The 13,763-nt window shown below is 46.2% G+C and overlaps 1 protein-coding gene across 9 annotated transcripts in view; it reads right to left on the minus strand.

The window, feature by feature from the left end:
• fmnl2 (formin like 2) overlaps positions 1-13,442 on the minus strand; it is a 235,800-nt gene extending 222,358 nt beyond the window's left edge. For 5 of the 9 annotated variants that reach the window (XM_016996233.2, XM_016996231.2, XM_016996232.2 and 2 more), the window contains exon 1: positions 12,893-13,441. In XM_016996233.2, the coding sequence (XP_016851722.2) occupies positions 12,893-13,012 (120 nt within the window). In that variant the 5' untranslated portion in view covers positions 13,013-13,441. Of the gene's footprint in view, positions 1-12,892 lie in introns of all 9 variants that reach the window. The other 4 variants (XM_008117713.2, XM_016996227.2, XM_016996229.2 and 1 more) reach the window with 2 other exon arrangements.
• Positions 13,443-13,763: the final 321 nt, after the last annotated feature.

The following is a 13,763-nucleotide window of genomic DNA, read 5'->3' on the forward strand; positions in this document are numbered from 1 at the left end:
AACTGCTACCACAAAACACAGTTTGCATCTTTAAAAAGTAGATGTCAAAGAGAAAGAACACAATAAAACACAGGATAGCAATTATATTTATCATCACTCTTAACACACAATGGATTCCAGGAAGGAGGTGGGTTGGAGCCTTGTCCTTCTCCCCCTCCTAATACAGTACACTTATGAACTCTTTTCTGAACTGTATTCATCCACTGTTGATTTCCCCTTCTGTCTCCTGCTGGGAAATCTAAGATTGGAAAACAACACCTACTAAGAAGGCAAGACCAAGAAACAGAACTCTTGGACAGTATTTTATTGATCTGCCCAATCCCGAACCCACTTTGAATTGGGACCCTGAAATACTGCTTGGATCCTTTTTGTACAATACCCTTCTCATTTCCAAACATACTTTCTGGATGTGATATCTACGATTTGTGGTGGATTCCTTTTTAGATAATCACCCAGAGCTACCAGGAGCCATGGGAAAGACAGCCCTAGATTCAACGTCAAATAGGCAGGTCATAGTACTTCAACAAAGCACATCTTTTCTTTTCTTTTCTGATGAGGCACGAGGCCCTTCTATTCTTTGGACCTTGTCCAAAACCTCTCCTACCCGCACAGATGCTCAGCCCCAAAAGAGACCATTATTGCACCATATATTCTTTACCAATGGAGAGGGAAGGGAGGGGAGAAATGTCAGGTAACACAGAACCAGCTCAGCTCAGCTCAGCTGAGAGAGGAAAGGAAATGTAGTGTGCCCACTTATTCCTTCCCGTTAAAGTAGTGGTTCCCAACCATTAGGCCTTCAGGTGTTTTGGACTTCAGCTCCCACAGTTCCTACCAGCTGGTAAGCTGGCTGGGATTTCTGGGAGTTGGAAGTCCAAAATACCTGGAGGCCCAAAGGTTGGGAACCACTGTCATCTGAACTTCCTTCCCTCTTCTTCTCCTGAAAATAGCAGTGGTGCCCCCTCCAAAGCTTTGACAGTCCTGATGGGAGATGGTTTTGGACACTGTGAAAAGGACTACAGACTATCACTCGCTGCCTCATCCAAAACAGATAAAGTTGCATGTGTAAGGCACAATTGCGCAGGCAAATGTCCCTACTAAAATTCCACCCAAAGTTCCCAGCATCCCGAGATATTGCTCCACACTTCATAATGCTGTTCTCAAGCAATGTACAGACGAAGTGTTATTACTGTATTACCTATACAGCCTTTAAAGTTCATGAAGGAAAGTGACTCTTTCAAACTGAGTCACTGATGAGCCATCTCTTTGTCTGTTCTTGTCCAGGCATCATCGCCAGAACCCCATGGTCTCCGTCATCCAAAATACATGCAAACGAACCTGCATGGCTCTTCCTGGTGGTGTATTTCAGCATTACCCCCATGTAGTGCCCAACCTCTTGAGAGATACAATGTTTATATATTATACCTCAACACAAGTGGAACTGCCACACAATGTGGCAACATGTTGCCACCCGTTCAGGAGCTCTGCACTGTTCTTCAGACTTCTCGGGGAAGGGAAAGGCTCCAAAGTGGGATACAGATAACAACACACCTTTTCCCCTTTCATGTTCCTCTGCTGTGCAGTATTGTGTCATGCATGGCAATTCCTAAAGTGAGCCTTCCAGAGATCTGGTTGAGGCCACACTGATGACAATGAGCAACTGCATACGACTCCTGGAGAGCACTTCACCTATCTCTAATTCATGACACCATAGTCAAACATAGAATCATAGAATCATAGAATAGTAGAGTTGGAAGAGACCACATGGGCCATCTAGTCCAACCCCCTGCTAAGAAGCAGGAAATCGCATTCAAAGCACCCCCGACAGATGGCCATCCAGCTTCTGCTTAAAAGCCTCCAAGGAAGGAGCCTCCACCACGGCCCCGGGGAGAGAGTTCCACTGTCGAACAGCTCTCACAGTGAGGAAGTTCTTCCTGATGTTCAGGTGGAATCTCCTTTCCTGTAGTTTGAAGCCATTGTTCCGTGTCCTAGTCTGCAGGGCAGCAGAAAACAAGCTTGCTCCCTCTTCCCTATGACTTCCCTTCACATATTTGTACATGGCTATCATGTCTCCTCTCAGCCTTCTCTTCTGCAGGCTAAACATGCCCAGCTCTTTAAGCCGCTCCTCATAGGGCTTGTTCTCCAGACCCTTAATCATTTTAGTCGCCCTCCTCTGAACACTTTCCAGCTTGTCAACATCTCCCTTCAACTGTGGTGCCCAAAATTGGACACAGTATTCCAGGTGTGGTCTGACCAAGGCAGAATAGAGGGGGAGCATAACTTCCCTGGATCTAGACGCTATTCCCCTATTGATGCAGGCCAGAATCCCATTGGCTTTTTTAGCAGCCGCATCACATTGTTGGCTCATGTTTAACTTGTTGTCCACGAGGACTCCAAGGTCTTTTTCGCACACACTGCTGTCAAGCCAGGCGTCCCCCATTCTGTATCTTTGATTTCCATTTTTTCTGCCGAAGTGAAGTATCTTGCATTTGTCCCTGTTGAACTTCATTTTGTTAGTTTTGGCCCATCTCTCTAGTCTGTCAAGATCGTTTTGAATTCTGCTCCTGTCTTCTGGAGTGTTAGCTATCCCTCCCAGTTTTGTGTCGTCTGCAAACTTGATGATCGTGCCTTCTAACCCTTCGTCTAAGTCGTTAATAAAGATGTTGAACAGAACCAGGCCCAGGACGGAGCCCTGCGGCACTCCACTTGTCACTTCTTTCCATGATGAAGACGACGCATTGGTGAGCACCCTTTGGGTTCGTTCGCTTAGCCAATTACAGATCCACCTAACCGTAGTTTTGTCTAGCCCACATTTTACTAGTTTGTTTGCCAGAAGGTCGTGGGGGACTTTGTCGAAGGCCTTACTGAAATCCAGGTACGCTACATCCACAGCATTCCCTGTATCGACCCAACTCGTAACTCTATCGAAAAAAGAGATCAGATTAGTCTGGCATGACTTGTTTTTGGTAAATCCGTGTTGACTATTAGCAATGACCGCATTTGTTTCTAAGTGTTCGCAGACCACTTCCTTAATGATCTTTTCCAGAATTTTGCCTGGTATTGATGTGAGGCTGACCGGACGGTAATTGTTTGGGTCGTTCTTTTTTCCCTTCTTGAAGATAGGGACCACATTAGCCCTCCTCCAATCTGCTGGGACTTCTCCCGTTCTCCAAGAACTCTCGAAGATAATTGCCAGTGGTTCTGAAATAACTTCCGCTAGTTCCTTCAGTACTCTTGGGTGTAGCTGATCTGGCCCTGGGGACTTGAATTCGTTTAGAGAGACCAAGTGTTCCTGGACAACTTGTTTCCCTATTTGGGGTTGGATTTCCCCCAATCCTTCGTCCATTCCGTGTTGCTGAGGTTGAAGATGGCTTTCTTTTTCTGAGAAGACCGAGGCAAAGAAGGCATTAAGTAGTTCTGCCTTTTCCCTGTCCCCTGTCGCCATCACCCCATCTTCTCCTTGCAATGGCCCTATCGCCTCCTTTTTCTTCCTTTTTCTACCAACGTAAGCAAAAAAGCCTTTTTTGTTGTTTTTTATGTCCCTGGCAAGCCTGAGCTCATTTTGCGCTTTAGCCTTGCGAACCTTTTCCCTACAGGTGTTGGCTATACGTTTGAATTCTTCTTTGGTGATTTCTCCCCTTTTCCACTTCTTGTGCATGTCACTTTTGAGCTTTAGCTCAGTTAGAAGTTCTTTGGACATCCATTCTGGCTTCTTTGCACTTGTCTTATTTTTCTTCTTTTGCATGTTTGCATTTGCGCCTTGAGTATTTCACTTTTGAAAAACTCCCATCCATCCTTAACTCCCTTGTTTTTTAATATTGGCGTCCATGGAATGCCGCTCAGTAATTCCTTCATTTTTTGGAAGTCAGCTCTCTTAAAGTCCAGAATGCGTGTTTGACTTGTCTTAGTTTCAGCATTCCTTTGTATTGCAAACTGCAGGAGCGCATGGTCACTTGCCCCTAAGGATCCAACCACTTCAACTGTATTGATCAGGTCTTCCACATTTGGTAAGATTAGATCAAGAGTTGCTGATCCCCTTGTTGCCTCTTCTACCTTCTGGACCATAAAATTATCTGCAAGGCAAGTGAGGAATTTGTTGGACTTTGTACTCTTGGCTGAGTTTGTTTTCCAGCAGATATCGGGATAATTGAAATCGCCCATGACTACTATATCTCTTCTTTGTGCCTGTTTGGTCAGCTGTTGACAGAAGGCTTCATCAAGTCCTTCATCCTGACTCGGAGGTCTGTAGTAGACACCCACGACAAGATCTTTTTGAGTCCCAGTTCCCTTGATTCTTATCCAGATGCTTTCAAGCTGGTTTCCCGGATTACAGTCTTGCATTTCTTCTGCAACGTAACTGTTTTTGACATATAAAGCTACTCCCCCTCCTCTCCCCTTTGTTCCATAGAAAGGAGTAGATACCACTCTGGAAAGCCCATTTTCTCTCTTTCTGAAGAGTGCAGGGGATGTCTTTTCAACCTAAAATTCATCTCCCAAATTCTTCCATCCCAGAATACCAATCTTCAAAAGTTTGCCTCAATTCGCTCTTTTCCCTTTCCTCCCCTCCCCTGGTGAACAAGGGGTGCTATTATATTATACTATTATAACTTATCTCAGCCATATTACTTCACTGATAGAAGTGTTAAACTCTGACTAAATTCTCATTTCCTAAGGCACTTACAACTGCATCACCGAGTAACCCACAATTTCTCATTAAGCCAGATGATGATTATGATGATTTTGTACACTCCCTTTCCTCCATTTACTCACCCACTTTTGCACAAAGATAAGGCCTGAAGAAATCACTAACTTTTTTCTGAGTGACCTTATTTTACTTCCCAGTGGGCACACACTCAATCACAAACATCTGCCATTATACACATAGACAAACTCTATTATACACTGATTTTAAACTGTGGTGAACTTTTTGAATCTTAATTTCTCCAAGAGGAACACAATGCTCTGGAAGAAAGTTATCAGTATTAAGGGCAAAGGGCAGGGGGAATTACTTGTCACACATATGGCAGAAACATTCTGACTACTCCTTTCACTTTAATTAATTACCCTTGCTGCCTTCTTAATTACTACCACTTTCTACGTGTTTTATTATTTAAGGTTCCATCTAGCAGGATACAATTGCAAAATTAAGAGTAAGAGCAAGTACAGGCAAAGAGAAAATGCAATCTCTGTCTGCTCGCGTCAGGACACATTACTATTTCTGGCTGGATATGACTGGGGGGCGGGATTATCCCAAACATATTATGACAATAAAATATTGCAGAGGTTTTTAAAAAACCAAGAAAATACTATGACCCCCATAACTTGTCCCTGACACTAACCTATATACCACTTTTTTTTAAAAAAAACTCCTCCTTCTCAGAAACAGGAAAACTGACACAAGCTTTTTCTTCTTCTTTTTTTCATGTCAGGAGCAACTTGAGAAACTGCAAGTAGCTTCTGGTGTGAACAGGCCAACTGCAAGGACATTTTACCATCCTGTGGGAGGCTCCTCTCATGTCCCTGCATGGGAAGCTGAAGCTGACAGACGGGAGCTCACCCCGCTTCCTGGATTCGAACTGCCAACCATTCGATCAGTAGTCCAGTCAGTAGGGTTTAACAAGCAGTTACCTCATGATTAAACACTGTCTTCTTTACATGATGATTACTATGTTTTTTAAATGCATTCTCAGGAGTATAAATTGTGCAGCAGTTCAAATGTTGCTGAAGTGCAAGTCCTAGCATTCCTAGTCAATAGCTATGTAGGCTATGGTAGCCAGAAGTTACAAAACAACATCTGGAGTGAAGTGTAATTCCTACCTGACAACATAAGTGCACCCTTAAGTATTTATGGACATTTGACATGGTTTGAGTGGTTTGAGTGTTGAACTACGACTCTGGGAGACTGAGCTTCAAAACCCTGCTCAACCATGGAAATCCACTGGGCAAGCCACACGTTGTCAGTCTCAGAGGGAGGCAACAGGAAATCTGTTCTGAACAAATATTTTCAGAAAAATCTATAGGATAGGATCACCCTACATCAGGATCAACTTGAAAGCACATAACAATGTGTGCGTAGAGAAGATACACACACACATAATTGCATGAGCATATTGATATTACTGCCAGAAAGTGCCACTCAAGTCTCCACTCTTTTCTATGAAACACTAACATTCCTTAGTGGAAAATGGAAGGAGATGTTCTTAATGGAAACAGTTAAGTCTGCCCAGGAGGCACTGATCCTAAAGACCAAATCCTGTTCCATTTCGCCTTGCCTCTTCATAATTTAAAACCAAAGAGAACGCCCAAGCATCTGATGCTGTTAAGAGTGCTTCATTATTATTATTTTTTGCATAAAGTGTAATCCAGTTCTAAATCCTCATGAATTCTGGGAAAGTAAGGTGAGCAGCTTGGCAGGGGACACAGCTGAAACAAGGTAGGTGTTTCCCCCCTTTTTAAATCCAACAAAGAAATTGTGTTTTTGTTTTTTAAAGGTGGGGTGAGAAGTCTCACACACTTCCAGTGCACCCACCAAAGTTCCCCTGCCAAACTGCACACCTTGGTTAAAGGTTTTAGAGAAGGTTGATAACTTTTTTCCCACAGTTAACAGCATCAGCTGCTTGGACACTATCTTTGGATTTAAATTCTGAACAGGTAAGGCAACTGGAACAGGATTTGGCCTTCTGGATCTGTGCCTCCTGAGCAGACTGACCATATACTGTGCCGTCGCGCCTGGGGCTGTAAACTCTTAGTGAAAGAGGCATGGACGTGACATCTTTCCCCAGGGGATTGCTTCTTGCCCTCCTTTAGGGAAACTGGAACTCCCAAGGACCAAAACACTGTAGTTAACTCAAAAACTGGGTTTATTCTTCACAAAGGGGTAAAAGAAAATATACATTACAGTCTTTGATTGTTTAAGTCCATGAAGCTTGTCCAGATCCCTCTTTCTCTGGCTGTGAATGCCGGAGCAAACTCAGCCTCAGTCCAATGACCTATATCTGAAGACAAGAGTCTTCCTCTGTTGCCAAAGGACTGATGTGAAGGCGCTTGAGACTCCTCAACGTTGTTCAGGTTGGCCCTGAACATGAAGTGTGAGTCCCAAGGGTAAGAACCTCAGAATTGGTGCTGAGAGGTAACTTTTGAAGGGCTTTCAGAGCCAAGCCTCTCTTTCACGTCCATCCGATAGAGTGGAATGAAAAGGAGGAAACACAGTCCTACTCCAGGAAGAGGTGGAGCCAAACAGTTTTGCTGAGTGAGCAATATAACAGGTACAAACAACATTGATTGACAGATATAAATAACCAATCCAACTACATTTACAGGGTAAGGGCAAAATCAGGCATGATACAACAATTCAAATCTTGAAACTTATAGTTCCAACATATAGATGGCGCCACTCGCGCCGTCACATATACACATAAGTCTATCTCACATAGAAGTCAAGGGCAGGTTTTGGGAACAAAATTATGGGTTTTGATATGACCCATGGATATGTGTGTTGGGGGGGGGGTCATTCCACAGAGAGGCAAAAGCACCTATGCCAACTCAGGGGGACAATTACCCCTGGATGGGACCCAACCATTCAAACCACCCACCATTCAAAAAAGCCAGTAATGGTGCCACAGAGGAGAGTTGAGGGGATCAATCCTTTTTTTTAAGTTCCCCTGAGATGGACTAATCTCTTGCCTTTTGCCACTCTACTCGGAGAAAAAGATGGTGCGGACAGGTGGACACAGAATTGTTGGGTTGATTATTTGATTAAAATTTCTGGACTTATATATGAGTATACAGTATATATGGTCCCTAAGAGCATTTAGGACATCTCCTTCCTTCTTTTTCTAAGGCAGGGGTCCCCAAACTAAGGTCTGTCAACCTTCCAAGGTCATTTACTCAGCCCCTGCCCTACACTTTAGACTTAAAGTTGTCCAATATCTCATACGACTTGAAGGCACACAACAATTAAAATCCTAATCAACTTGACTATCTTATCAGCCAAAAGCAGGCCCACACTTACCACTGAAATGCTGGTAAGTTTATGTTGATTGAAATCGTTCTTCATTTGAAATATTGTATTGTTGTGTTGTCCAAGGCTTTCATGGCCAGAATCACAGGGTTGCTGTGAGTTTTGTGGGCTGTATGGTCACATTCCAGAAGCATTCTCTCATGTCGCTTCACCCACATCTATGGCAGGCATCCTCAGAGGATGTGAGGTCTATTGGAAACTAGGCAAGTGAGGTTCATATATCTGTGGAGTGTCTAGGGTGGGAGATAGAACTTTTGTCTGTTTGAGACAGGTGTGAATGTTGCAACTGGACAGCTTGATTAGCATTGAATAGCTTGGCAGCTTCAAAGCCTGGCTGTTTCCTGCCTGGGCTTTGCAGGACAATGGATATTCCACCGCAGACATCAGAAGAGCCAAGAACAAACCACAAGAATAAAGACAAAGATCCACCCAGAGGAAAAGTATTATTACCATACATCAAGGGAACCACCGATCACATAGGGAAGCTGATGAAGAAACACAACCTACAAACTTTCTACAGACCCGCTGAGAAAATCCAACAAATGCTACATTCAGCAAAGGACAAGAGGCATTCCAACACCTCTGCAGAAGTCTACCATATACTATGCAGCTGTGGACAAGTCTACATAGGAACCACCAAACACAGCATTGCCCAAACATTAATCAAGGAACATGAAAGGCACTGCAGACTGATTCAACCAGAGAAGTCAGCCATAGCAGAACACTTGATGAACCAACCTGGACACAGCATATTATTTATCTGAGAACACAAAAATGCTGGACCACTCTAACATCCCCTATGTCGGACTACACAGAGAAGCCACTGAAATCCACAAGCATGTGGACAATTTCAACAGAAAGGAGGAAACCATGAAAATAAACACGATTTGGCTATCGGTATTTAAAAAACTCTAAATTCAGGACAGTAAATAAAGAACATTCAGAAAACAAGAGAATTCCAGACAAGAAATTATCAGCGCTAGCTAACACCTCCCAACAAAGGATTCCCCCACACAGGAAGCAGCCAGGCTTTGAAGCTGTAAGGCCATTCAATGCTCATCAAGGTGGCCAACTGCAACATTCACACCTGCCTCAGGCTGACAAAGAGTTCTTTCTCCCATCCTGGACATTCCACAGATATATAAATCTCCCATGCCCAGTTTCCAACATACCTCACACCTTCTGAGGATGCCTGCCATAGATGTGGGGGAAACATCAGGAGAGAATGCTTCTGGAACATGGCTATACATCCCGGAAAACACACATCAACCAAGTGATTCCGGCCATGAAAGCCTTCAACATCACAATCCTAATCAACTTGACTGTTTCATCAGCCAAAAGCAGACCCACATTTCCCACTCAAATACTGGTAAGTTTATTTTGGTTGAAATTGTCCTTCATTTGAAATATTGTATTGTTCTTTCGTGTTTTGTTGCATTGCAAATAAGATATGTGTAGTGTGCATAGGGATCCGTTCATGGTTCTTTCAAACTATAGTCTGGCCACTCCAACAGTCTGAGGGGCCCTGAACTGCTTAAAAAGTTTGAGGATGCCTGCTCTACGGATATTAGCATTTCATAGGAAATTCTTCCCACTTTACCAGCCTTCCCTGGCTCAGACTGAAGCGCAGACAAACTGAGTGGACATCCTGCAGATTTTGTACTGTGCTTCAAATGCAAGGAATCCCACCATACAACCTCTCGCCTGCCCTGCTCTCTTCTTTCTCCATGTTTTCCGGCTGCTCCCCCCTTCAACAAATGAGATGCAGATCCTCTTTGCACACCAGCAACTGAATGGCCACGGCGAGAGAACTTTCACCGGAGCCTGTATCTCTCTATGGGAGGGAAGAGGAGAGAAAGGGGGGTCCTCTCCTTTCGCTTTTTCCGAAGAGATCAAGGGCTGGGAAGGGACCCCAAAGACTGGGCAAAGGAAGCACACACAAACACGTCCCCATTGGCTTCTTCCTCTCCTCCTCACACCAATTCCCTTTCAAACGGAGAGACCCAGAAACAGCAAGGCGGCTTCTGGTGGGAAGGCACAGGCTGCCCCTTCCCTTCAAACAATGGATCAGCTGCTTTCCAGGCTTCCCTTTCTCTCTTTCCCTCTCCTCTTTCGAAGGGATTTCTCCCTCCTCCAAACACACAATCCACACACACAGATGCTTTGAGGGCTCACACTTTTTGGTCCCCTTTGTATTGTTATTTTCGGGGTAGGGATTCTTTGCAATGAGCATTGTCCTTCCATCAAAGGAGAAAACCTGCAAGATTTGTTTGTGTGATTCAGTCTCATCCAGGGAAGGAAAAAGACTGGTGAGGAGGGAAGGGGTTGCAAGAAGGTTTACTCACAACTCGCCGGGGTTCTCTAACACACATACACACACATATACACATCTCAATATTGGCACTTTGAGGTTCTTTTTAGGCCCCTTCCACACAGCTGAATAAAATCCCACATTATCTGCTTTGAACTGGGACAGTATGACTCAGTATGGACTCAGGGCCCTTAGTGAGAAAAGAAAAGAGAGGCATGAAAGCAAGCAAGAATGTGCCCCCCATGGCCTAGGGGGTCTCTCCTGGGTCTCTCTAAGACATGAGAACAGGTCACACACACACACACACACACACACACACGCTTGAAAAAGTCACACACACACACACACGTATATATCAATATTTGCATGGGGGAGAAGGTTCCCCACATTTGTGTCCCTTTTTGTGGTGAGAAAGGGGGGGAAAGGAATGAGGGACCTCAATGGGATGTGAATAAAGTCACACAGAGAATACACTGATTTACACGGAAAGCACCTTACTTTTCACTCTTCTTCTAACTGGTGAGGAAAGAGGGAGCCCAGAAGAAACCCAGCACCTCCATGGCCTTCCTCTAACTTGGCTGGCTGTATACAAATCTTAATAACTTCAAACAGATTTTAGATTTACTGAAATTTCTGTTGTGTTTTAATGTTAGATAAGCAGTGGTTGATTGGTTATGTTCTTATTTAATTTTTGTTTCTCTGTTTTCATTTCAATTGGTTATAGTTGTGAATTGTCTTTTGGAGTTTTGGGGGAAGGGTTATTTATTTCTCATTATTGGTGTCTTCTGGCATTGAATGTTTGCCAATTTTCGTTGGAAACCACCCTGAGTCCCTTTGTGGAGATAAGTAAAGGTAAAGGTTTCCCCTGACGTAAAGTCCAGTCATGTCTGACTCTGGGGGTTCGTGCTCATCTCTATTTCTAAGCTGAAGAGCCGGCGTTGTCCAAGGTCATGTGGCCGGCATGACTGCATGGAGCGCCCTTACCTTCCCGCCGGAGCGGTACCTATTGATCTACTCACATTGGCATGTTTTCAAACTGCTAGGTTGGCAGAAGCTGGAGCTAACAGCGGGCGCTCACTCCACTCCCACGATTTGAACCTGGGACCTTTCGGTCTGGTAGTTCAGCAGCTCAGTGCTTTAACACACTTTGCCACCTTTTGGGGAGATAGGGCAGTATATAAATCAAGTTTTATTATTCTGGGTTGCTGTGAGTTTTCTAGGCTGTCCATGCTCCAGAAGCATTCTCTTCTGGCGTTTCGCGCATATCTATGGCAGGCACCCTCAGACGTTGTGAGGTCTGTTGGAAACTAGTCAAGTGGGGTTTATGTATTTCTGGAAGTCCCAGGGTGGGAGAAAGAACTCTTGTCTACTTGAGGCAAGTGTGAATGTTGCAACTGGCCAGCTTGATTAGCATTGAAAGGCATTGCAGCTTCAAAGCCTGGCTGTTTCCTCCCTGGGGGAATCCTTTGTTAGCTGGCCCTGATAGTGTAATGTCTGGAATTCCCCTGTCTTCTGTTTACTGTTCTGATTTTACAGCTTTTTAAAATATTGGTAGTTAGATTTTGTTCATTTTCATGGTTTCCTCCTTTCTGTTGAAATTGTCCACATGCTTGTGGATTTCAGTGCCTTCTCTGTGTAGCCTATCACATTGGTTGTTAGATTGGTCCAGCATTTCTGTGTTCTCAAACAATATGCAGTGTCAAGGTTGGTCTGTTATTATGATTCTTCGGGGAGCCACCACCGAAAGGCCCTCTCCCTTGTCCCAGTTCAAAGCAGATATTTTGGGATTTCCTGCCTTGATATTCTGGGCGCCCTTCCACACAGCCCTATATCCCAGAGTATCAGGGCAGAAAATCCCACAATATCTGCTTTGAACTTTGCACTCAGATCATGTGGGATTTTCTGACTTGATATTCTGGCATATAGGGCTGTGTGGAAGGACCCTGGGTTTGTTTGTTTGTTTCGTGTCAGGAGCAACCTGAGTTGCTTCTGGAGTGAGAGAATTGGCCGTCTGCAAGGACGTTGCCCAGGATGTTTTACGATCCTTGTGGGAGTCTTCTCTCATGTCCCTGCATGGGGCTGGAGCTGAGAGAGGGAGCTCATCCACGCTCTCCCCGGGTGGGATTCGAACCTGGCAGCCTTCAGGTCAGCAACCCAACCTTCAAGTCACAAGGCTTTTATCCCCTAGGCCACCGGAGGCTCCAGGACCCTGGGTGATATGGCTGTGTGGGAAGGCCCACAGAGTATGGGAGAAGAAAGAAGCCACCCCCTTGTGGAGTCTCTTCGGGAGAAGGCAAAGGCGCCTTGGGATGGGAAGCCAGGCAAAGCCACATGCACACAGAGCGAGGGGTGTTTGCTTTGTGCCCCTTTCGGTGAGGGCAGAAGGGGGAAAGAAGAGAGAGAGAGAGAGAGAGAGAGAGAGAGAGAGAGAGAGAGAGAGAGAGAGAGAGAGAGAGAGAGAGAGAGAGAGAGAGAGAGAGAGCAGCCTCCCCTTTGGGTTCTCCTCAGGAAAGCAGGGCGCAAGCAAGCCCCGCTCCCTCTCTCCAGACTCCCTCCAGACTCACCAGGACGACGTTGAAGCGCTCCTCCAGCTCGGCGGGCTCCGGCAGGGGCAGCTTGAGCGGTGGCCCAGGCGGCGCCCTGAAGTCCGCCGGCTGCCCGTCCATGCTGCCGGCGTTGCCCATGGCCCTTAATCCCGGGGCCAGCCGCCCTCCTCCTCGGGCTCCTGCTGCCTCTTCCTCTGCCTCCGCCGGGCTCCCTCTCCAAAGCAGCAGCAGCAGCGCCGCCGCCACGTTGGGGCCGGCCGCTCCGCGACGCCTTCCCCGCCCACCTGCCTCCTCCTCCTCCTCTGCCAAGGCCAGCCCCGCTCGAGATACACACACAGAGAGACACAAGCCCTTTCTCTCTCTCTCTCTCCAATGGTCTCCCTCACGCCCTGCCCGGCGGAGAAGGTCTCTCCTCGGCAAGGGCTCGCCGCGCCATCGCTCCCCCGAGGCCCAAAGCGGGAGGAAGGGAAGCTCCCGGTCCTCCTCCTCCGCCTTCAGCCCCAGCAGCCAGAGCGAGGGAGGCCGAGGGGCGGCACAAAGACCCTTCCCTCTCTTTCCCCTCCGCCGGCCCAGAGGAACCCTGGGAAAGGGAGTCCTGCTCGCCCCCTCCCCTCCAGCAGGGGGAAATCCCGGCGAGGACAACGACGACGCCCATTGGCTGCCCACACCTTCACTACGGCAAAGGGCAAGGGGGCTTCAACCAAATAATCCACATACATCCAGGAGCCTCCGGTGGCCTAGGGGATAAAAGCCTTGTGACTTGATGGTTGGGTTGCTGGCCTGAAAGCTGCCAGGTTCGAGTCCCACCCGGGGAGAGCGCGGATGAGCTCCCTCTATCAGCTCCAGCTCAGGAGCCTCCGGTGGCCTAGGGAATAAAAGCCTTGTGACT

The sequence above is a fragment of the Anolis carolinensis genome, chromosome 1 (assembly GCF_035594765.1).
Source record: "Anolis carolinensis isolate JA03-04 chromosome 1, rAnoCar3.1.pri, whole genome shotgun sequence".
NCBI classification, from domain to species: Eukaryota; Metazoa; Chordata; class Lepidosauria; order Squamata; family Dactyloidae; genus Anolis; species Anolis carolinensis.